The 24508-nt window shown below is 35.6% G+C and overlaps 2 protein-coding genes across 2 annotated transcripts in view; both read left to right on the top strand.

The window, feature by feature from the left end:
* Positions 1–1830: 1830 nt before the first annotated feature.
* Positions 1831–24508, top strand: part of LOC120085932 (structural maintenance of chromosomes protein 1) — a 45992-nt gene continuing 23314 nt past the window's right edge. Inside the window, exons 1-7 of the mRNA XM_039042258.1 lie at positions 1831–2079; positions 2216–2665; positions 4470–4706; positions 4955–5188; positions 5627–5865; positions 11911–12177; positions 12439–12709. Of these exons, the coding sequence (XP_038898186.1) occupies positions 2228–2665; positions 4470–4706; positions 4955–5188; positions 5627–5865; positions 11911–12177; positions 12439–12709 (1686 nt within the window). The 5' untranslated portion in view covers positions 1831–2079; positions 2216–2227. The remainder of the gene's footprint in view (positions 2080–2215; positions 2666–4469; positions 4707–4954; positions 5189–5626; positions 5866–11910; positions 12178–12438; positions 12710–24508) is intronic.
* On the top strand, positions 12727–18692 carry LOC120085933. Its single transcript, XM_039042259.1, has one exon. The coding sequence runs from the start codon at positions 17960–17962 to the stop codon at positions 18572–18574; it is 615 nt and encodes a 204-aa protein (XP_038898187.1). The 5' UTR covers positions 12727–17959; the 3' UTR covers positions 18575–18692.

Here is a 24508-nt window from a genome sequence, read left to right as displayed (position 1 = left end):
GTTACGTGACTAAATCTCTTAGAAATTGAATGGATGAATTTCATTAATTCAAAAGTCATGAGTTACTCAATTCTTGAAAGTAGTAAATAAAAAAAATGCAATGAAATGAAAATAAAGAACAATACTTCTTGAAGTGAAATCTCACTACTTCGGATTCCACCTCTTTCAAGGGTTAATCCTCTCTCTACATACATTCTCATGGTGTAGAGATGACCTAAAACCATGATTCTTCAGAGGAACTCTCATTTTTGAAGGTTTTATGACAGCATTTGTTGAGAATTTTTCTAAGGGTTAATTGATTTCGTCGACGTTTGAAGAAGGAAGCTTCCACTTCTTTTATATAGGTGAAGGTGGTTAAGGGGAGACCAAATCAAGCTCTCAACGTCCTCCCATCAATTTTGGCATTGAAGAATGACTGTGGACCGAAAAAGAAGCAACCACTAACGACTGCCGATGATCTGGAAAATTATATTTTTTTGGATGCGAGTGCATCTCTACACTTTTCTACAAAACAATTAAGAACCTCTGTAATAACTTATAAAATTAGTCTAAAACAGTAAAAACTAACTTTAGATGGTTCGAAGATACGTGATTGCTCCTTTTATCCAATTAAGTCGTTTTAAGGGTTTCAATAGCATGCAGAGTTCTATTTTTCATAAAGAAAAGTACTGAAATATATATCAAAATAATGCCTTTTATGATATTTATCAATTTACAATATTTATTTTAATTATAAAATGCATATGAAAAAGAATGCTATATATATATATATATATATATAAGGAAATATGAATAGTAAAAAGGTAAAAGAAAAAAAAGATGTCGACAACATGAGAATATAAAAAAAAATAAATCATGTTTTAGGATGACATCTAAAACTCTCGCATCTCTAGATGCTGAGACATCTTATATTACTGCAAAACATCTGTTATAATCTAGATGTCCGTTTCGTGTGAATTTTTGATTCCCACAAAATAAACGATTGTTTAAAGTACAACAATCGAGTGTTGGAGATTCAAACTTTAACTTTAAAGATGGTATATGCCAATTATGACTAAATTGTGCTTATTTTGTCTAAATGATATCGCTAAAAAAAAATGTTGACATTGATAATACTCACAACTAACATTAGAATAATTCAACTGATCTTAATTTTTATTATCAAATTCGAGGTAAGTTGTTCAGTTTGTTATCAAATCGATAATAAACCGAATCAAATAAATTCAATAAATTGAGTTTGTTCTTTATTTAACATTGATTTGATTCTAGGTTGATTAAAAAAATCGAAAAAACTAAATTAATTTTCACCCCTAATATATATGGTTGAAGATATTTATTTTAATAATATAATGCATATAAAATAGGAGTGCCATATATATAAGAAAATACGAAGGGTAAAAACATAAAAAAAAAAGATTTCCACAACATAAGAATCTAAAATCCTCGTGTTTAGGATGACATCGAACTCTTTGCATCTTTAAATGCTTGGACATCTTATATTACCACAAAGTAAACATTATAATCTAGATGCACATTTTATGAGAATCTTGAATCCTTACCAAACAAACGACAAGGTTTCAACAATCAAACCCTGACCTTAAGAGAGGGTACATGTATATGACTAAATTATGCTTGTTTTGCCCAGTTGACATTGCTAAGACAAAAAATATTGATAATAATATTATTCACGACCAACATGAACATAACTCAACTATCTATATATTATTAATTTGAGATAAGATATTTGATTTCATGTGGTCTAACTTGCATTAAAAAAAAGAAAAAAAATAGAAAACATACAATAATATTCTTTTAGGGAATTGAATTGGGCGAGCGGGTGGAAGAAAGACATTTTTCTATCTCAACGCCTAAATAAAATCTCTACCAAACACCTTCTCCCGCCAATTTCCGCGGATTTCTCTCCTCTACATTCCCGATCTTTCTTCCCCACTTCCTCAATTTCTCACTTCCATGGAAGGGATTCTGTTTTCCACTGAAGATACTTTCTCCACGCCTGATTTTTGTTGAACTGCTCCTTACTTCTACTCCCTTAATTGAAGCCCTAGTTCGCGTCTTCAGGTAACTCTTCTTTTACCCTTTTGAAAATTCTTCTTTCTTGATTGTTTAGCTACTCGCAATTTCCCTAGTTCCTGTGAATATTGCTTCTACTTAGCTGTACTTTTCTTTCTGAGTTTGTTCCCCTTCTACATGTAAGGCCTTGCACACCATGCCGTCCCTGATTTCGTCCGGCAAGATCCTCCGTTTGGAGCTAGAGAATTTCAAATCCTACAAGGGTCATCAGACAATCGGTCCTTTTTATGATTTCACTGCCATAATTGGCCCCAATGGAGCTGGGAAGTCGAACCTCATGGATGCCATAAGTTTCGTGCTTGGTGTACGGACTGGGCAACTACGTGGGGCACAGTTGAAGGACCTAATCTACGCTTACGATGACAGGGAGAAGGAACAGAAGGGACGGAGGGCGTTCGTTCGGCTTGTTTATCAGATGGGAAATGGGTCGGAGCTGCAATTTACCAGAACGATCACAAACGCAGGCGGTAGCGAGTATCGAATTGATGGAAAGAGTGTCTCCTGGGATGAGTATAATTCGAAGCTGAGGTCACTTGGAATACTTGTCAAGGCTCGGAATTTCCTTGTTTTTCAGGTTTACTCTGCAACCTTTGTTTCTCGTGTTTTTTTTTTTTTTTTTTTTTTTTTTTTTTTTTTTTAATTATAAAAAGGTTTACCCCAAACTTTGATATACTTGTGCAATATATTTTCTCAAAACCTATAATCGCGGGGGTTCATAGTAATTTTAGTTAATTGTTTTTCGTCTCACAGTTCTGTTCATGAAAAAATAGCTTAATTAATATATATATATATCCTAATTTTGGAAAAGATTGTTTATAGATCAATCGGTTTCCTGAGTTATCTGAACAAGGCTAAAAGTTCATTATTTTATTATTTTAGTCTCTTCCATATCTATGTGGCAACTGAAAATATTGAACTTAGCAATTAACCTGAGATCATCAACTACAGCCCGTTAGATAAAGGCATATTTAAGATGCCGGCAGTTATATGGTTCTCTACCAGACCATGGAAACAAAAATTCTAAAAATAACAACCATGGGTTAGCCACAGTCAATTAGAGTCGATAAATGCCACGTAAATGTTTTTGAAATGAAAACGAAGCTTTTCATTGATATAATGAAAAAAGTCTAATGCACAAAGTACATATAGACATCAAGTAATAAAGATTAAAGATACAATTAAATGTTAAAACACAAAATCCTAGGATCAGTAGATGCACCTGGTTATCTCAACTAAGTTGACACAACCATAGCACTCTCATCATATCCCAATACAAAACAGTCTCATGCCAAGAGTACATGATTACAATGAAGAAATAAAAGCGTTCCAATTTAGACTAATGTATTGAATAGAATAATCAGCAAAGATACTTTGATTGGGAGCTCTATGAAGAAGCTAATAAACGAGATAAACGAGTAGATCCAATACGTTTCGTCCAATCCAAAGGTTTATCGAGAAAAAAATCTCTGATTACGTTCAAACCAAATTTCTGAAATTAACGCTTTAACCGCATTCGACCAAAGAATCTGATCTTTAGGCGAGAGGCTAGGGCCAACCAAGATTTGCTGCATGTTTTCAGGCCAACCAAGGCCACGTAAATGATAAATAATTTAGAGGGAATGTGTTCAAGTCATGGTAGCCACCTAACTAGGATTTAATATCCAACGGGCTACGAGTTGCCTTGACAACCAAATGTAGTGGATTAGAACACTTGTCATGTGAGAATAATTTAGATGCGCGCAAGTTACCATACATTTACAAATATAAAAGAATTTATGAAAATAGTACAATCTAGTACAAATTAAAATTGGCTTGGAACATTACATTAAAGAGTTAGGGAAAATGAGTTAGCAAACAATTTTTTTTTTACAAATTTGAAGATGAAAATTTGAAAAGAAGGCCAAGATTAATTTCTTTTAAATTATTTTTGTGTGTGGATAAAATCAATCTGCAGTCAAAATATGAAAGAGTGCAAGGGCACACAAAAGAAACCAACCCTAGAAGGAGCTAACCTAAAGAAAAGGGTTCCAATCAAGCAAGATGAGACCTAATGGATAATTACAAAAGTTCTTACGTTTGGGCGGGAAGTGGACTTTTTAAAGCCAGACACGTTTCATTCCATGTGCTACATGAAACAAGGCTGGCCAATAACCTTGTAATATCAATTTCTTGTATCAGATATTGATATTCAAGGTCGCAAAAGATGCGTTAAAAGAATAGTTGCATGTTTCAATCTATGTGCTACATGAATTGCAAAATGTTGCATTTAAGAAAGCCCACGAGCTCCTGTTCTGTTCACAGGCTCAACAACTTTTGAGTCTTCATTTTTGTTAGCCTTACATTTGCTGCATTCCTTGTTAACATACTTTTTCATTTAGGGCGATGTAGAGTCCATTGCATCCAAGAATCCCAAAGAACTTACTGGACTTCTTGAGCAGATCTCTGGATCTGATGATCTTAAGAGAGAATATGAGGAGTATGAAGAGCAGAAAGCCAAAGCTGAAGAAAATTCAGCACTTGCGTATCAGAAGAAGAAGACTATTGTGATGGAAAGAAAGCAGAAGAAAGAGCAAAAGGAAGAAGCGGAAAAACACCTCCGTTTGCAAGATCAACTGGTATGCAACCTGAGGTTCTCAATACGTTGAGCATGCTAAATAATTCGTACATTGAACAAGTGTCAAGTGTTCACATACTCAATGTCTGTCCAGCTAAATACTTTTTCCCCTTGCATTGAGATAACGTCTTGCTTATTCTCTTGTATAGTATCTTTATACAGTTTTAGGAGTTTGTGGAACGTTCTTTAAATAATTAAAATTTTTAATTTTTTTCTTTCCATTCTTCTTTATCTTTTTTCTGTCTGCAGAGATCTTTGAAGAAAGATTACTTCTTGTGGCAATTATTTGTAATAGAAAAGGACTTCGTAAAACTTAATGAGGAACTTGAAGCTGAAAGGAGAAATCGTGATGATGTCATGCAACAAATTGATGGTTTTGAACACGAAGCTTTGAAGAAGAGGAAAGAACAAGCTAAGTTTTTGAAGGAAATTAGTAACTGCGAGAAGAGAATTGCAGACAGAAGTAATAAGCTCGATAAGAATGTAAGTATGCCAGCCTTCTTTTGTTGAATTCATTTCAAGACATTTATTTAAACATTAATCATCTCAAAAATGTAAGTTGGATGTTTATAGCTTTACTTCTAAGGAATTGGTGTGCAGGACAGTATAAATTACATTTTTTTTAAAAAAGGAAACCATACTTTTTATTAATGCATAAAAAGAAAGTACAAGAGATGTGTACTTAAACAAGAGCAAAAATGATTTAAATAAAATAAATAATTTTTATTTAAATTACATTTCTGTTGCAGTTGTGAACCCTTTTTATTGCTTAATGCTTAACACTGTTAAGAATTTTTTTTTTTTTTTTTTGTCTTTGATCATTAATTTTTTAAATAACATGTGTGCTAGGGTTATTCAACAAACATTTTTTTTAAAAAAATTATTTATTTATTAATTTTCTTTTATTGCCATGCTTTGCAGCAACCCGAGCTTCTGAAATTGAAAGAAGAAACATCACGAATAAATTCAAAAATCAAGAGAAGTCGAAAAGATCTTGATAAGAAAATAGAACAAAGGAGAAAGCATGCGCAGTATGTAAAGGAATTACAAAAGGGCATACAGGATCTCAATGCAAAGCTTGATGATTTACATGAAAAAGGCCGAGACAGTGGTGAAAAACTGCAGTTAGATGACCAAGAGCTGAGGGAATATTGTCGAATGTAAGTCTTCATTTATTTATTATTTGATAGAAAATGCATCTATGTCAATATCGTTTCTTTACATCAAAGATTTTCATTACTCACTAGATTTGGGCCTTCACTTGAGAATATTCTTTAAAAATTGTGCTTCTATAGATTGTACTTGATGTCCTTGATGCTTGTGTGGGAACATGGTTTCTTATGCATGGTACATGTACATATATATAACTTTTTCCCCTAATTCTTCCTTCATTCCTTTTTTCCTTCCCCTCTCGTTCCTTTCCCCTTCTTCATTTTCACAACAAAAAAGCGAACTCCCTTGTTCAAGGAGCTTCATCGCTGAAGCATGGCATTGATTGTGTTAGTCGTGGATCGCTGGATATACTTTGACCCTTGCTGCTCATCGTCGCACCCACTATCAATCCCCAGTGATTAGTTTTTGTTTTTTTTCCTTCTAACTTCTTCGTCCCCCCTCTTCCCTTCTTCTTCCTTCCTCATTTTCACTTAAAAAAGCAGGAACAAACTCTCTCGTTCCGTAGCTCCAACCACTGAAGTGTTACATCGATCGTGTTGGTTGTGAGTCATTGGATTCTCTTCTCCGCTTGTCACCCACTGCGAGTCTGCGGAAGTTTTTTTTTCTTCTTCCCTCTTTCTCCCTTTATTCCTCTAATCTGCCTCCTTCCTTTTGATATCCCCTTCCTTCCCCTTCATTTTCACCAAAAAAAATAAAAAAAAGAAAAGTGGAAACAAACTACCTCATTCTAGGAGCTAGGAGCTCCAACGCTGAAGTGTGTCGTCGATTGTGTTGGTGGTGGGTTCTGTTATTGAACTCAAGCAAAAGGAGAAAACGAAGGGACTTTGTTGTTTGTTCGTGGTGGTCGTGGATCTCTGATATGATTTTCTTTTACTAGGAATGGAGGAAAGAAGGGGAGAAATGAGCAGGGGAAAAAGAGAAGAAAAAGGGAAGGAGAATAAAGAAGAAGAAAAGTAAAATGTAAAGAGAGGAAGGAGACCGTCTCCAATGGCAGCGGTTGTTAGTGATGTTTAAGGAAGAAAATAGGAGGAGAGGAGAAAGAAGGGGGTGAGCAAGAGAGAAGAAAGATAGAAAAATTTTAAAAAATAAAAAACATTTTTTAATTTGATAAATTAAATTAGAGAAAATATATTTTTTTAATAAAAATAGGTGTCACGTCAACTTTTCATTAGTAATTAACGGAAAAATTAACGGATGAACTAAGAATGCTATTAAATGCAAACCTCATGGGTAAAATTCGTTTAATGGAAAAAAAGAGAGGATAAATTAGGAATTTAAAGAAAAACTAAATTTGTTAATAAATTAAATTTCAAACTTAGCCCTTATATAAAATACTCCTAAACTTTGTACTTTGTGTCAAAAATATCCTTGAACTTTTAAAAGTTTAAAAAATACCCTTAAACTTAAAAAAAAAGGGTTAAAAAATGCTCCCACTGTGTTTTGGATGTAACCATTAGTTTTTTGTTTAAAAAATACTATTAAATTAAAAAAAACTTCGAAATACCTCACTATTAGTATATGAACACAACAGTTAATACTAAAAAGTATCCTTGAACTTTCGAAAATTGCATTAATACTCTTAGCCTTACAAAAATCAATTATTTGTTTCAAGCTTTCTTGAGTTTGAAACACCAATTTTAAAACAAATTATATAGTTATCCTTTTTTTCTCCTCCCCCCACTCTCACAATAAAATATAAACCAAAACTTCAAGTTAAAGCAATAAGATCCCACAAAGTCTCTCTGTCTTCATTTTCTAATACAAAATCTCCCCCCCTGGCTCCCCCTTTTTTTTGAAAAAAGGAAACAATTCATTAAAATATGAGAAAAGTGAGCTAAGGCCCAAAGTACAAGAGGTTTATACAATGAGCAGAATAACAACCGAAGACCAAACGGATCAGCAAGCGTACCTAAACGTCTCAACTAGGTTGACACCCCCTTAGCACCCTCATCACATCCAAAAACAAACTAAAACTAAACTAAAAAAATAAGAATAGAACAAAACATTACACTCCCCCAAAATGGCCGAACACGGGAAAAAACAGAACAATACAGTCTGAAAAATCAAAGAAAACCGCAGACTACTGAAGAAGCTAAAAACCACCACTTGGAAGGGAGACAAACACTCTCCAGTTGAGATTGAATTATGATAAACTGTAGCTATTAAAATGCTTGGAGAGGATACACCAAGAAGAGGCAAGCCGTCGGGCGGATTCGAAGCGATCTTGGCAACCAAGAGCCTTATCATGAAACACCCTTTGATTTCTTTCAAACCAAAGGTCTGCCAAAAGAGCTTTGACCGCATTAAGCCATAATATACGGCTGGATTTGTGGAGATTTGTTCCAACTAAAAGCTGCAGCAAGTTTCCCTTAAAATCATTGCTCATAACCCAAGAAATGTTGAAGAAGGACAGCAACTTTTCCCAACACTAAGCTGAATAGGAACACGCAAAGAAAAGGTGGAGGGAGTCTTCAAAAGAATGAAGGCACAAAGGGCAGATCGAGGGGGAAATATAGCTGGATGCCAACTTCCTTTGCAAAACCGTAGCTACATTCAGCTGTCCAAAAAGCATTATCTAGACTAGAATATTAATCCTTCGGGGGCTACAAGCCTTCCACAAGGCCGAGAAAAGAGAATTGTCCAAAGGGGAGGATGGGGAAAGGTGTAATTTAAGGAAATTGACCGTGAAGAGACTCGAGGCTGAAATGGACCACTCCCTTTTATCAAAATCCTCTGAAACTCTTCTTGTTGCAAGAACCCCAAGCAACTCTTGAAAAGAAATCATCTCCTCATCTTTAAGCAAACGAAGAAAGGTGACTGACCAAGCGGCCAATATGCTGTCCCAATGGTCAGCAACCGAACCATTTGGAAACAAGGTGATTCTGAAGAGACTTGGAAATAAGGTACTGAAAGGAGCCACTCCTTCCCAAGGGACGAACCAAAATGCAATCCTGCTGCCATTTCCAAGTTTAAAAGTGGCCAACGACTCAACTTTTAGCCAAGACTTCGAAATACTGATCCACGGGCTTCTCAAACTTCTGCCCCCTTTACCTGCCGTGTGCCAATTAAAAGAATCCGAACCATGAATGCTTTTGATAACTTGGCCCCAAAGAGAGCATTCCTCTTTAAAATATCTCTAGCCCCATTTAGCAAGGAGTGCTAAATTCATAATTTTGAATCCACCAAGACCGAGGCCTCCATCTGTCATAGGTTTTTGCACCGAAGCCCACTTCACCAGCTGATTTAACTTGCTGCCATTGTGTCCTTCCCAAAAGAAATTCCTTGTAATCCTCTTCAATTTTGATGCAACTCCATCAGGCAATTGGAAGATGGACATAAAATGAGCTGGGAGGTTAGACAATACTGATTTGCATAAAGTGACTCTACCTCCTCTTGATAGGTTGAAACGTTTCCATTTGTCCAATTTAGCTTGAAAATTGTCCAAAACCGGTTGCCAAAAGGACAATTTTTTCGGGTACCCACCTAAAGGCAGCCCAAGGTATAGGAAGGGAAGGTGATCAGCCTTACAATTCAACGAAGCAGCTGTGGAAATCAACTCATTTTCGTCCACATTTATACCATAAAGGGCTGATTTATCCCAATTTACTTTCTGCCACGAACACAATAAAAAAACTCCACTGTTTGCTTAAGTTTTGCAAGCATGGTGCTGTCATATTTACAAAATAATAGAGTATCATCTGTAAATTGGAGGATGGAAATCTGAATTTTGTCTTTGCCAACCACAAAACCTTCATAAAGACTGGCTTGAATAAGCTTTTCACCAAAGCACTTAAAACTTCTCTAACAAGAAGGAAAAGGAAAGGTGAGAGGAGATCACCTTGCCTAATACCTCTTGTGGCAGCCACCCTTCCCCTTGGTCTACCATTGATGAAGACTGAAAACATTGGATTTTTAACGCAGCCCATAATCCAATCTATCCATTTCTGACCAAAGTTTTTGCTTCTCAACACCTTTTCTAGAAATTCCCAATCAACACGGTCGAAAGCCTTTTCCAAGTCAAGCTTGAGAATCCACCCCTTCTTCTTTTTCACTCTATATTCCTCCACTGCTTCGTTAGCAATAAGAATGGGGTCCAAAATTTGTCTTCCTTCAATGAAGGCACTTTGGGAAGAAGCTAGAATGCTAGGCATAACCAATTTTAGTCTTTCAGCCAGCAACTAATTGGCCTGTAATCACTAACCTTGACTGCTATTTTCTTCTTTTGAATAACATAGATGAAGTTTTCTTTTATACACGCATTAAGCTTACCATTCTTATAGAAATCTTCAAAGGTGGAGTGCAGATTCAACTACTATATGCAACTTTGTTATTTAAAATACTTAAGTTCAAGGCCCTCTTGGTACTTCCTTCTTTTTATTTATTTATTTTTATATTTTTTAATAATCTATGTACCTTAATTGAAAGGTGTATTTTTTTTAATGAGATAAACAGAGGTTAAAACAACAGTTAACAAGAAGTAGAGAAAGAGGGAGAGGAAATAGAGAAGTGTTAGATCATATATTGAGGTAAGAGAGAGATGAAATGGAAGAGGGAGGTAATGAGGTGTAGATAAATGGTTAGAGCATTTAATTTTTTTTTTTTTTTTTTTAAATTTATAAATTTTAAGGTAGGGGTACTAATGCAACTTTTGAAAGTATAGACATATTTTTGCAAAGAGGTATTAACGATTTTTGTTCATATATTAATAGTAAGAGTTTTTGAACTTTTCTTTAAGTTTAAGGGTATTTTTGAAACAAAACACTAATGTTTTCCATCTAAAACTAACGGGTAAAGGTATTTTTGAATTCTTTTTGAAAGTTTAAGGGTATTTTTGAACTCTTTTTAGAAGTTTAAGGGTATTTTAAAACCTTTGAAAGTTTAAGGGTACTTTTGACACAAAGTACAAAGTTCAAGGACATTTTTTTTACAGTTTAGCCTAAAAAAAGAGATAAATCAGTAATTAAAAGAAAAACTAGATTTTTTTAAAATTAATTTGTTATTATTATTATTATTATTATTATTATTATTTATAAAACTAAAATTCAAACTTTCCTATTTTGTTAGTAAAAGCTAAATTTGTTCTAGAAAACCAAATTATTGACATTCCTACGCAATTTTCTTGGAAATCAACAAAGTGAAGGAATTAGATTAGGGGTACAAAAAAAGTAGCTAATACAAATTTAATTTTGAAAGAAACAAATTTAAATGTTTCATTTAATAGTATCATAAAAATTGATCTCTATGGTACACTCACTAGAGGTTATACAGTTCAGAAAACAATCATTGAAAATCAACTTAGGCATTAGTTACCTCTTACCTGTCCCCAAACACAGGTTGCAGAGCAGGTTTCCAAACCCTGCACTCCAAACACAAACATTTGTGATTCACAAGTTTTAGAACCCCCTCAAATAAGCCCACAAGCATTTTCCCATACTTTTGATTCTGAACCTGCCTTCTAAATGCTCCTCAAAGAATGAGATTTATTGTTTGATATTACATGGTCTTAAACAGATTTTCAAAACAAAAGAGTGAAACTATGTGAGGACTTGACTGATTATAACATCCGAACTGCTATCCAGAAAGCCAGCTGCTCTCCTTATTCAGTATCCAAATTGTGGATGGAAAGAAATTGGAGAACGTTTCAAAGCAAGCATCTCTTTGGGCCTAACAAATTCACATCGGTTCAAAGTCATCCACAGGGTGTTCTCTCTAAGGACTTTTGTTGGAATGCCTTTATATATCCTTATTAATTTATTTTGAGTGATTGATTGTTTATTTTTTCATTTTTTCTTTTTCACTTCCTTGTGAAGTTTGTGGCTTCGAGCATTTATCTTTTTTCATTTCTTTAATGAAAAATTTTGTATCTTGTTAAAAAAAAAAATCTTGGTTTCTCATAAAAAAAATCTAGAGACGGTATTATATTGATGTTCGACATATTTTCTTTAAAACTGACCTTTGGTTTTCCTGATATCACACATTTGCCTTCCCCTTAGTTTTTATTGTAGTTGGTAACTAGTCTCTTGATGTTGCAGCAAGGAGGAGGCTGGGATGAAAACTGCAAAACTAAGAGATGAAAAGGAGGTATTGGATAGGCAACAACATGCTGATATTGAAGCTCAGAAGAATTTGGAAGAAAACCTTCAACAATTACATAATAGGGAAAATGAATTGGAGTCACAAGAGGAGCAGATGCAAACAAGACTGAGGAAGATTCTTGATAGTTCAGCTAGACATAAGGATGACCTTGCAGATCTGAAAAAGGATTTGCATACTATGAAAGATAAGCATCGAGATGTCAGGTTAAGTATTTTTAGTTATTTATTTTATACTGATGATGATGTCTGTTAAAGTATTCTCAAGCTCTGGTCACTGGTTAATTGTATTGCTTTCTATTGCATGCTTTGAAGGGTCCTGTTTCCTTTTTTTTTTTTTTTTTTTTTTTAAAAATATTGCATGCTTTGAAGGTTGTCACTTGTTACATACATATTTTAGTTAGAGGAGTGTAGCTGAATGTCACGCAAAAAAATCTTATGCTATAATTAATTTTTAACTTGATCCAGGAATAAATATGAAAACCTAAAGTCAAAAATTGGAGAAATTGAAAACCAACTGCGTGAACTGAAGGCTGATAGACATGAAAATGAAAGAGATGCTAAATTATCTCAAGCTGTCGAAACTTTGAAACGGCTGTTTCAAGGAGTTCATGGTCGCATGACTGATCTTTGTCGTCCAATACAGAAGAAGTACAACCTGGCTGTTACTGTTGCAATGGGTAAATTTATGGATGCCGTGGTTGTTCAGGATGAACATACAGGAAAAGAATGTATAAAGGTACATATTCCAGCCCCACTCCTCTTTTTTGCCCCCAGTATAAACTTAGTAACCCTTTTATTTGTCTAGGTCAGTAAACTCTTTGTTCTTTTAATAGAAACGATGACTTTTATTGGGATAAAAATGAAAGAATACAAGGACCTACAAAAACCAGACCCACAAAAGAGAGGGAGGAAATCCTCTAAATGAGGGATAGCTATAGAAAATAGAGCCTACAGAAGAGTTACAAAAGGTCTTTGAAACTGTATACCAATGATATCTATCAAGTGACCAAACCTCAAAAGAATTCCTCTCTAGTCCCCTAACATCTTGTTATTCTGTTCTCTCTGTAGAACCCAAAGAACAGCACACACTCCCATAAAACCCAAGTAAACATTTTGGTGAGCATTTCCTTTTTAATGTTTTTCCATATGTGGTACACACAGGCTTCTTTTGTCAGATGACTATTAGTTTGTTTTGACGGCCGAAAGAGGTGGAATAATGGTTTTTTGCTCTCACTTTTGGTCTCGTCCAATTTCTTGGTGTCATTAGCCCTATTATTTGGCCTCTCTAATATAGTTTGTTAGGGTTTCTAATGTTTACTTGTAGTTTCTTGGTCCTCCACTCTTTACCGTGTGCTTTTTCTAGTTGTTTTGCCACATAAATTTACGTTTAAAATTATATTACATTGTGACGCTAATGGCTGTCAAGTTGTTTTGACAACTGGAAGCTTACATGATGTAGTATGCCTAGGGTAAATTAGGATATCTTGGTCAAATCTGTACTTGATTTGGTTTAGGATTAGTTTCCTTGATTGATTAGGATTAGGATTAGGATTAGTTTTCTTGGTTTATTAGGATTAGAATTAGTTTCTTTGATTGATTAGGATTAGGATTACTTTGCTTTCTAATCCTCTGTAAATAGAAGGATTGTCTTCATAGAACCCAAGGACACAGATGTACAACCTATAGAATAGATCCTGTTCAAGTAAAGTCGTAAAGATTGTCTTCATATATTGATAACTTTTGACTGATAATAAAAGCTTTGATCTGATTCTTGGAGAGAGTTTTCCTTTTATGTCTTAAGCTACATCATTACAAATCGCTTGTCATGTCCATTGGGCTCTCTTTAGTTCAGTGGTTTATCATTTGAAGCATGTCCATTGAGCTCTCTTTAGTTTCATTTGATTAGAAATTGCGTTTTCCAAGCCCACCAACTAAGAAAACCCAAAACCGTTCTTAGGAACGAATTTCAACTGAAAGAATAATGTCAAGCTGATAGGTATAAGAATAATGGATGCCCACAAATGAGTTAAATGTAGTCGTCCCAGAGCTCTTTACCACTCAACCTTTATAAAGATCATGCTATTCTTCTCAAGCCAAATGCCCTCGAAATGACAAGAAAACAAGCTCAGGACAAGACTCTTCCTTTGTCACAAAAAGGAGGGTTCAGGAGCACCTTCTCAATCATGGAACAACATCCATTGCTACATGCCATAACAACCTCAAAGATTATGAAAAATTGACACCAAAGGAAGCATACATAAAGGCAATTTCGTTGATGGTTGAGGTCCTACTCTTGCCTAGTGTAAAGAACACACCATTGCAGTTGCAGTACAAAAGAGGAGGCTTTGGAGGGTTCTTGAGTGTTCACTTTCCCATGCGAAACATGTAAGCCAAAGAATAGGAATTTTAACTTTCCATAGGGAGGAGAATGGAAAGGCTCCTGGCGCAAAGGATATGGAAAAAAGAAAGGAAGTTTCATAAGGCTTCCGAAACCAAAGCCTTGAATCCCTTCTCCCATGACAAGTCATTTGGTCACGAATAATAGGAAGGAGATGAACAACCTCAACGGCATCTCAGTAAGTGAGGGAGTGGTGGAAACTCAGGAAAAGGAGTTATTAAAAGAGGCAAAATAGTGGTTGCAAGCCAAGGAAAAGCAAGGAGTTATTAAAAGATGGCACAATAGTGGTTGCAAACCCAGGAAAAGCAAGGAGTTATTAAAATGGGGCAAAACAGTGGTTGGCTACAAACCCAGGAAAGACAAGGAGTTATTAAAAGAGGGCAAAACAGTGGTTACTGAATGCATCCTCTTATCAGAAAAATGATAAAGATTTGGAAACAAGGCACATAGGGGTCTCTCTCCAACCCACAAATCTTTTCAAAGATAGGTATTCGAACGGTCCCCAATAGAACACTTAACAAACTAGGAGAATAAGGGAAAACTAGAAGAAAAACAGATTTAAGGTGTGTTTGGTTTAACTTTTCAAGTGTTTAATTTTGAAAGTAGTCATTTTAGAAAAATTGAAATATTTGTCAACCACTCAAATTAGCTTTTAAAACACTTTTAAAGTGTATTTTAAACATTTTTTTTTTTATCCAAAGAGTTAAAAAAAATGACTTTTTTGAAAAACACTTTTTTTTTAGTCAATCCAAACGAACCCTTGAGGTTTTTGCTAGAAACCTTAAGCCTACTACTTGAAACTCATTCAAAAGGGTATCCATACTTGCTCACAATAATCTTCCACTACAGAGTATTAGACTCTGTAAAGAGATTTCCATAACCATTTTGCCAGAACCTCATTACCTAATCATAAGTTCCTGATGCGAAACTCTCGACCTCAATTAGCTTCAAAACAGCCTCCCACTTGACCAAGGGAACCATCCTCCATATTTTTCTACAAGAAGTCCCCATTAACTTTTCAATGTTCTATTAACTGACTAATTGAAGATCATAAAGGTTCATTTTCTCTCTCAATTCATTTTTCTTCTGTCCAATACTAGTTTTTGGGTTACCAATGTTTATGGGCCAATTGATTACCAAGAAAGATCCTTGTTGTGGACTGAAATTCATTCTTTATCCATTCTTTGCTGTGGTTCTTGGTGTATTGGAGGAGACTTTAATGTTATTTGTTGGATGCATGAAAGAATCCCAATTGGTAGTCTCAAGAAGTATGCTCCAGTTCAACAAAGTAATTGACAATCTAAGCTTGGTGGAGCTTCCCTTATCTAATGGTGATTTTTCTTGGTCAAGATCAGAGGGCTGCACTGTGTTCACTCTTTATTGGATCAGTTCTTAATTTCTGAAGATTACTCCAAGGAACTACAAGCTCTTTATTTTGCCAAAGGAGAATTTAAGGACTTATATAGTTGAAAAACGGATTTTAATACAAAAATGCAAGCTGCAGTAGTTAAAAGAAAGGAATGCCATTTCTGGTTATTTTTATCGTTACTTGGCAACAAAGTTGGAAAGCAGTGCACACTTTGGGTAAAACAAAGCCCCCAGTCCTGATGGCTTTACAGCCGAATTCTTCATCAAGTTTTGGGATCGTTGCAAAGAGGACTTTGCGATGTAGTTCTTTGAGAGTTTCACAGCCGAGCCTCAACACAGCTGGTGTTCTTTAGAAAAAATTAGCTAATTCTTGCCTTCGGCCATCAATTTGATTTCTATGTCATTTGAATGTGGAAAGCTACAACTATATTTTTTTTTAACTTGCCCTTTCTCATTTACATGCTGGTGCAAGCTTCTTAATTTATTCAGATTATCTTGGGTTTTTGACTCAAGTGTTGAAAATAACTTCAGCTGCGTGAGGGACCTTTTTTAGTATGGTCACACCTTATTTGGATAAATGCTGTGAAAGCCTTGCTGTCAGGATTGTGGTTGGAAAGAAATCTGAGAATTTTTTAAGAAAAGTATTGTTCTAGCTCAGTCGTCCTTGCTGTAGTTCGCCTTAATGCCTCTCTTTGGTGCTTTCTTACTACATCCTTTTCTTGCTACTCTGTTCAGGGCATTGATCTCAACTGGTAGGTTCCATTCCTTTATTAGTTTGAATTTGTACATTCTTGATGTGATTTTTAGTTATAGAATTGTTCCAATTATGTTTTGCTTGATGTTTTGTCTATTCTTTACGTTTCGCTCTCCTCGGTGGAGTTTTGTATCTATCGAGTATTAGTATCTTTTCATTGAATTTCATCAATGAAAAATTGTCTCTTGTTCAAAAAAAAAAAAGTTGACTAGCATTCTAAAAAGGGAAAGATAATATTATTTATCCAGTGGTTCAAATAAGAGAGATAATATTGTCGAAATTTACCAATTGAATTTATCCACTGATATTTTGTTTCAGTATACAGGTGTTGTATTTATGCACAAAGCACTGGGAGGTTACGAAGACTAACTAACAATAGAATATTAATATAGGTACAATTAGCTAAAAGCCTAAATTAACTGATATTCTCCAATATGCCCGGTAATGTACAAAAGAACAACGGGGGCCTAAACAAGAAGTTGAATAGAGAAGTAAACTCTTTACGAAGTAGTTGGGAAAAAAACCCTATAGCAAGTAGAAGTATTAGAGATCAGGGCTTGGCGGTTTCTCTATGTTAGTGCTTTCGTGGAATGTTTGGGGTTTTAATGCTTACCTCAAAAGAGATCTGGTCAAAGATCTGCTAGCAAATTTAATCCAGATGTGGTCATTCTCCAGGAAACAAAACGTAGTGACATAGATAGGAAAATTGTTTAGTCCATTTGGAGTAGTCATCGAATTGGGTAGGTGGTTGCGAGTGCCATTGATTTGTTTGGGGGAATTCTGATTATGTGAAAAGTGTTATGATATGTATTTATTAACATGTATTTATATTGTAAATTTAATTAGGTATCCTTGATTGTAATTTCATATCTCCTAGACTAGGGTTTCTTAATTACCTATATATATGTATCTTTAGTCTGATTAAGTGAATAAGAATTATCATTCTCTCTAAACGTCTGAGTACATGGTATCAAAGACATCTAGGGTTTAGAATATTTGTTCGACGGCTATGCTAGGGTTTACGCTTCTCACAAGGTTAGGGTTTGAGTTGAGTCATCAAGTTTTGAGTGGCTGTTTGTCTCACCACCCATCCCAGGAGAAGCGCTGCCACCATCCGATCAAGTCTGTAGCCGTTCGTCACTGGAAACAGCTGCGCATGGAACTCACACGCCGCCAAAATAGTAGTCTTCCGTTGCCATGCGCTGGCACGTGGGAACGCGTGGAGCTTCGTCTCCACTTTCAACCAGTTGGGTTCTTCTCGGCTCGTCATTTCTGATCACTCTGTGTGTTTGTTTTCATCGAAATCTGCTTGGTTGTGAGTTATTTGGATAAAATACCTGTTTGTGTTTAGGTTTTGTTGCTGTTTTGTTCAGCTTGGAGTAGTTTTGCTCTTTTGTTTGTCTTTGATTTCGATTTTGGTTTGTTCTTTCTACTTGTGAGGTCTACAAATTACTTGTTAGCTCATAATGGATGAAGTGAAGCATATGGTCGTCTCTAATGTAATTCCCTTGGCATCGAAGATAACTAAACACAAATTAAATGGATCAAATTACTATGATTGGCGTCGAACGATTCAGTTTTACTTGTTTAGTACAAATATGGATGATCATGTGATGGAGGAACCACTGAAAGATGAAAAGAAAAAGGCTTGGCTTCATGATGACGCTCGACTTTATCTTCAAATTAAGAATTCTATTGAGAGTGAGGTTGTTGGTTTGGTAGATCATTGTGATTTTGTGAAAGAACTCTTAGAATTCTTAGAATTTCTGTACTCTGGAAAAGAACATGTTTATAGAATGTTTGATGTCTATATGCAATTCTTTCGAGTGGAACAGAAAGTAGAATTTGTTACAAGTTATTTTATGAGACTTAAGAAAACAGCTGCTGAACTTGCCTTATTGTTGCCATATAGTCTCGATGTCAAAGTTCAACAAGCTCAGCGAGAAAAGATGACTGTTATGATATTTTTGAATGGACTTTCCCTTGAGTTTGGAATGGCTAAAACACAGATTCTTTCTGACTCTGAAATTCCATCATTAGAAGAAGCCTTCAGTCGTGTTCTTTGTATTGAGAGTTCTTAGTTAAGTTCGTATGTTTCTCAACCGAACAGTGTCCTTATAAGTAAGAATAATAATACCTTCCGTGGCACTTCAGGGACAGCTAACTACTTTCAAAAACCTAGTTATGATAATCAGAAATCTGATTCGTCGGAAATCGTATGTCACTATTTTTGTAAGCCAGGACATATGAAATGTGATTGTCGAAAATTGTTGGATAAGAATCAACGATCTCAGCATGCTCAAATAGCTTCCACCAGCGATATGGCTGAAAAATCTGTTACCATCTCTGCTGACGACTTTGCTAAATTTCAAGTTTTCCATGAATCATTGCAGGCATCTTCTTCATCTAATCCTGTTGCCACCATTGCCGAGACAGGTAATACGAAATGTCTTCTTACATCATCTACCAAATGGGTTGTATACTCTGGGGCCACCGCCCATATGACAGGTAATTGTAACCTATTTTCTATGCCTCTGTCTCCCGTCTCATCTCCGTCTGTCACCTTGGTAGATGGATCAATCTCCCCTGTCCTTGGATCCGACACCATTTCTCTCACTCTATCACTCTCTTTGTCCTCTTTCTTACATTTGCCTCATTTGTCCTTTAATTTAATTTCTATTAGCCAACTTACTCGTGGCCTTAATTGCTTTGTCTCGTTTTTTCCTGGTTATTGCTTGTTTCATGATCGTATGACGAAGAAGATTATTGGTAGAGGACATGAGTCGGGGGGTCTTTACGTCTTTGACAATCAGATACCGAGAGCTGTGGCTTGTCCTGGAGTAATATCCCCGTTTGATGTTCATTGTTGTTTGGGTCATCCGTCATTATTTGTGTTGAAGAATTTTTTTTTTTGAAAAGGAAACGACCTTTATTAATCATTAAGATATAGTACAAAAGATGTGTACTTGAAAATAAAGGCGAATATATATATCCAAGATTGAAACCAAAGGATCAACAGAATTTCATCCAGAATTTCGTTCCTTATCGTCTTTGAATTGTGATTCGTGTCAGTTTTCATAATTTCATCATCTTAGTTCTAGTCCTAGGGTTCATAAACGAGCTAGTGCTCCTTTTGAGTTAGTTCATTCCGATATTTGGGGTCCTTATCCTGTCGTGTCTCAAACAAGTTTTTGTTACTTTGTTACCTTTGTTGATGATTATTCTCGTGTAACTTGGTTATATTTAATGAAAAATCATTCTGAGTTATTGTCTCATTTTTGTGCTTTTCATGCTGAGATTCAAAATCAATTTAATGTCTCTATGAAAACCTTGCAAACTGACAATGTTGGTGAATATTTCTCTCACGTACTTGGATCTTACTTGTGTGGTCATGGCATTATTCACCAATCTTCTTGTACAGACACTCCATCTCAAAATGGGATTGCTGAAAGAAAGAACAGACACCTCCTTGAAACAACCCATGCCTTATCCTTCCAAATGCATGTTCCAAAGATTTTTTGGGCTGATGTTGTGTCTACTGCTTGCTTCTTGATTAATAGAATGCCTTCCTCTCTCCTAAATGGAGAGATTCCTTATCGTACTTTTTCCTACAAAATCTTTGTTTCCCGTTGCTCCTAAGATCTTTGGTTGTGTTTGTTTTGTTCGGGATATTCGTCCAAATCGTACTAAATTAGATCCAAAATCTTTGAAATGCATTTTCTTAGGCTATTCACGTGTTCAAAAGGGTTATTGTTGTTATTGTCCTACTCTGAACAGGTATCTTGTATCTCCAGATGTTACATTCTTCGAAGATATACCCTTTAGTCCATCACCGTTGAGTCTGTGTCCGAGGGAGGATGACGATCTTTTTATCTACGAGGTTACTTCTTCTCCTTCACATTCCTCTGTATCTTTTCCTTTTGATCCCCCAGTTATTCGAGTCTATTCCAGTCGTCCTAAGATCCATGTCCTCCGCCACTGGCTTCTTCGACATCTAATTCGGGACCGAGTGATGATCTTCCCTTTACCCTTCGAAAAGTAAACGCACTTGTACTTATCCTATTTCTTCGTTTGTTTCGTATAACCAGTTATCTTCTCCCATTTATTCTTTTCTTACATTGCTTGATTCCACCTTTATCCCTAAATCTGTCAATGAAGCGTTATCTCATCCTGGGTGGCGTAGTGCAATGATTGAGGAGATGACTGCTTTGAATGATAATGGTACTTGGGATCTAGTTTCACGTCCGGATGGAAAGAAGGCTATTGGGTGTAAATGGGTGTTTGCTATCAAGGTTAATCCTGCTGGGATAGTGGCTCGGTTGAAAGCTCGTTTGGTTGTCAAAGGTTATGCTCAGATTTATGGGATTGATTATTCTAACACATTTTCTCCTGTTGCTAAATTAACTTCCATTCGATTGTTTATCTCGATGGCTGCTACTTACAATTGGCCTTTGCTCAACTTGACATTAAGAATGCTTTTCTACATGGTGATCTTCAAGAGGAAGTCTATACGGAGCAACCACCTGGGTTTGTTGTTCAGGGGGAGACTAATAAGGTATGTCGGCTTCAAAAATCCTTGTATGGACTAAAACAAAGTCCTCATGCATGGTTTGGTAAGTTTAGTCAAACACTCGAATGTTTTGGTATGAAGAAGAGCACGTCTGATCATTCTGTATTCTATCGACGATCTGACAATGGTATTACTTTGCTTGTTGTATATGTTGATGATATCGTTATCATTGGAAATGATATTACTTTTTTTGGGTATTGAAGTGATGAGAAGCAAGAAAGGTATTTACCTATATCAACGAAAATACGTACTTGATTTATTATCTGAGACAGGTAAACTAGGAGTCAAACCATGTAGTACTCCGATGATACCAAATTTGCAACCTACAAAGGAAGGAGAAGTGTTTAAAGATCTTGAGAGATATAGGAGGTTAGTTGAGAAGTTGAACTATTTAACAGTGACACGACCTGACATTACTTATTTTGTGAGTATTGTTAGCCAGTTTATGGCTTCTCCTACTGTGGATCATTGGGCTGCAGTTGAACAAATCCTATGTTACCTAAAATCTACACCTGGACGTGGGATCTTATATAGAGATCATGGTCATACAAGAGTTGAATGTTTTTCAGATGCTGATTGAGCTAGATCTCGAGAAGATAGGAGATCAACTTCTGGATATTGTGTTTTTGTAGGAGGGAACTTGGTGTCGTGGAAAAGTAAGAAACAAAATGTAGTTTCCTGTTCGAGTGCTGAGTCAGAATATAGAGCGATGGCACAATCTGTGTGTGAAATAGTGTGGATATATCACCTTTTGTCTGAGATGGGCTTAAATGTTATTGTGCCAGCTAAATTATGGTGTGATAATCAAGCAGCTCTTCATATTGCATCCAATCCCGTGTTTCATGAACGAACTAAACATATTGAATTGGATTGTCATTTTATTCGCGAGAAAATACAAGAAGGGTTGATATCTATAGGATATGTGAAGGCTGGTGATCAATTGGGAGATCTACTTACTAAAACAGTAAACGGAACAAGAATAAGTTATCTGTGCAACAAGCTGGGCATGATTGACAAAGAAGATTCTATTTAGGTGATCAAGTCCATACAAGGTCAATTTTCCATTTCCATTCATTTCAATTCTTTTCTTGACATTGATGGGTGGATAACAGGAGTTTATGAGCTTGCTCTTATAGAAAAAGAAACAAGTTCTAGAAGGAGCTCTCTGATCTACATGGGCGCTATAATAGCTTTTTTTTCTGTTGGTGGTGACTTTAATGTTGTCAAAAATGGGTCTTGGAGAAAAGTACAGGTGGCAGAATCATAAAAGCATGAAATTCTTTAATTCCTTAATTGGAGAGATGAACCTCCTTGATACTCCTATGAGAAATGGTTCTTTCTCTTGGTCTAGATTGGGTGATTGTTTTATTGCCTCCAAGATGATAGATTCCTGCTGTCTAAGCCTTGAATGGAGTTCTTTCGAAATGTTATTGTTGATAGGCTTCCTCGGATTACTTTAGATCACTTCCCCATCTTGTTACGCGTGGGTGCTCAGTCATGGGGCCCACTTCTTTCAGATTTGAAAATATGTGGCTGGATCATAACTCTTTTAACAAGAATTTGGAGAATTGGTGGGGTGGTTTGAAAGGTTGAATGGTGACCAATTATGCTTTCATGGAAAAATTGAAAGGCCGGAAGGATATCTTGAAAACTTGGAACAAGGAGGTTTTTGGCAATGTTAGCCGCCAAGAGAAGACCCTAACTGAAGTTAGAGAGGCTTGATACCTTAGAAGAGGGAGATGTTTTCTCGAAAGAAAATAGAAAGGAAAGGGAAGTGTGTCAGGTTGATTTAGCTGAGGTTATGTATAGAGAGCAACGTACTTGCTCCAAAAAGTAAGTTACAGTGGCTTCAAGAAGGGGATGAGAATTCCTTCTTTTTCTATAGATGGACTTCAGCTCGTAAAAAGAAAAATGTCATTACTATGTTGGAAAACAACAAAGGGGTAAATCCTCCTTAGAGAAGATGAGATTATTGAAAAGATTGTTGGATTCTACAAGAAAGGTTTTAGTCCCCACTTTACCTTTGATGGCTTGGACTGGAGTTGATGTAGCCTAAGTAGCCTCAAGGAGTAACCTTTCGAGAATCAAGATTGTGAATCTTTTATTAGAATGATAACGTGTTTCATACAAGAGGGGAATGTTCCTATTTATGGAGTTCTATTACAAGTGGGGTAAAAAGGGAATTAAACTAAAATATTGCTAATTACCTAATTAACCTGTATTCTTCTTACATCATTCTACCCCATCAAAAAGAAAACTTGTCCTCAAGTTCTAAAATGAAAGAATGAAACGATCAAGAAGTAAAATAAATGCGTTCAATGGCATATGACCAAACCAACCTCTTACATTTTTAACAAAATTATTCTGATTAAAAGATAAATCTGAGACAAAAAATCCGATATTGCCACCAAAAGATGAACTTCTCCATTGGCTATAAACCCAAAAAAGAAATTTCCATCAAGCTCATTCAAAACCGTAATTATATGACCAATTACAAAAGAATTAGCTTTCGAAGAGAACCTTTCAAGAATCACATTTTCTTCATCTTTTGCTTCAAGTTCTTTGACGTTATGGTAAATGATTCTCAATGCAATCGTGTGTCGTTCTTGGTCATTTTTTTGATTTCTGCCTCGATGTTTAGAGTTTTGATGTTCGATACCTCTTTTCCATCTTCTTCGTTGGATTTTTCTTCTTCACTCGAGACTACTTCCGAATCAACATTTTCAAATTCTTATATTTTTTTTTAATTTTCTACTTCGTTCACGTGATTTTTGTCCCAATCACCTCCGTCAACTATATGGGTCTCAACAAGATTTTTCTCAAATTTATCTTTAAGATCTTCTATTTGAAAATTTCCAATCGTGACTCTTTTGTTTTTTCTTCCGTACATGAAATCAATCTATTCTTGAACTCTTGCAAATGAATTGATAATTGATCAATATGTTGAGTCTTTTTCCCTATGAACGTTGTATTTGTTTTGTTTGTTTGTTTGTTTATTTTTTTGTTTTATTTATTTATTTATTTTTTATTTCATCCAATGCTACGGGATCGCAGTAGTCATTTTGTTGGATTTTTGGAGATGTTTCAATCTCGTAGTAGGTATAGGACTCATCCATTGATTTTCTTGAATCAACCTTTTTTGGTCGTGTTTCATAACCGAAAGAGTAATTTCGAGTCTTGAACGTTTTTCTTGGGTTGTAAACATCCCTTATTGATGATTCTTGACGATTCTTTAATTCATCTAACTCCTAATATTTACGTCGATTTCTTGAAAAATGGGTTTGATTGGATCGTTGAATTCTTTTTCGCTATTGTTGCTTTCTTATTCCATCCCAGACTGTCTTAGAAACATCATCAGAATCACTAGAATCACTAGAATCAAATTTCCAATATGGATAATGATAGGTTCTTTGAGAAAATCGGGCATGAGCAAAAGTAGTATGTC

The sequence above is a fragment of the Benincasa hispida genome, chromosome 9 (assembly GCF_009727055.1).
Source record: "Benincasa hispida cultivar B227 chromosome 9, ASM972705v1, whole genome shotgun sequence".
In the NCBI taxonomy this organism is placed as follows: domain Eukaryota; kingdom Viridiplantae; phylum Streptophyta; class Magnoliopsida; order Cucurbitales; family Cucurbitaceae; genus Benincasa; species Benincasa hispida.
The sequence above is the reverse complement of the archived record's forward strand: the minus strand, read 5'-3'. Positions and strand labels throughout refer to the sequence as shown.

Excerpts from the sequence above, each read along its gene's own strand:
- LOC120085933 (XM_039042259.1), top strand. The coding sequence starts at position 17,960 with ATGGATGAAGTGAAGCATATGGTCGTCTCTAATGTAATTCCCTTGGCA.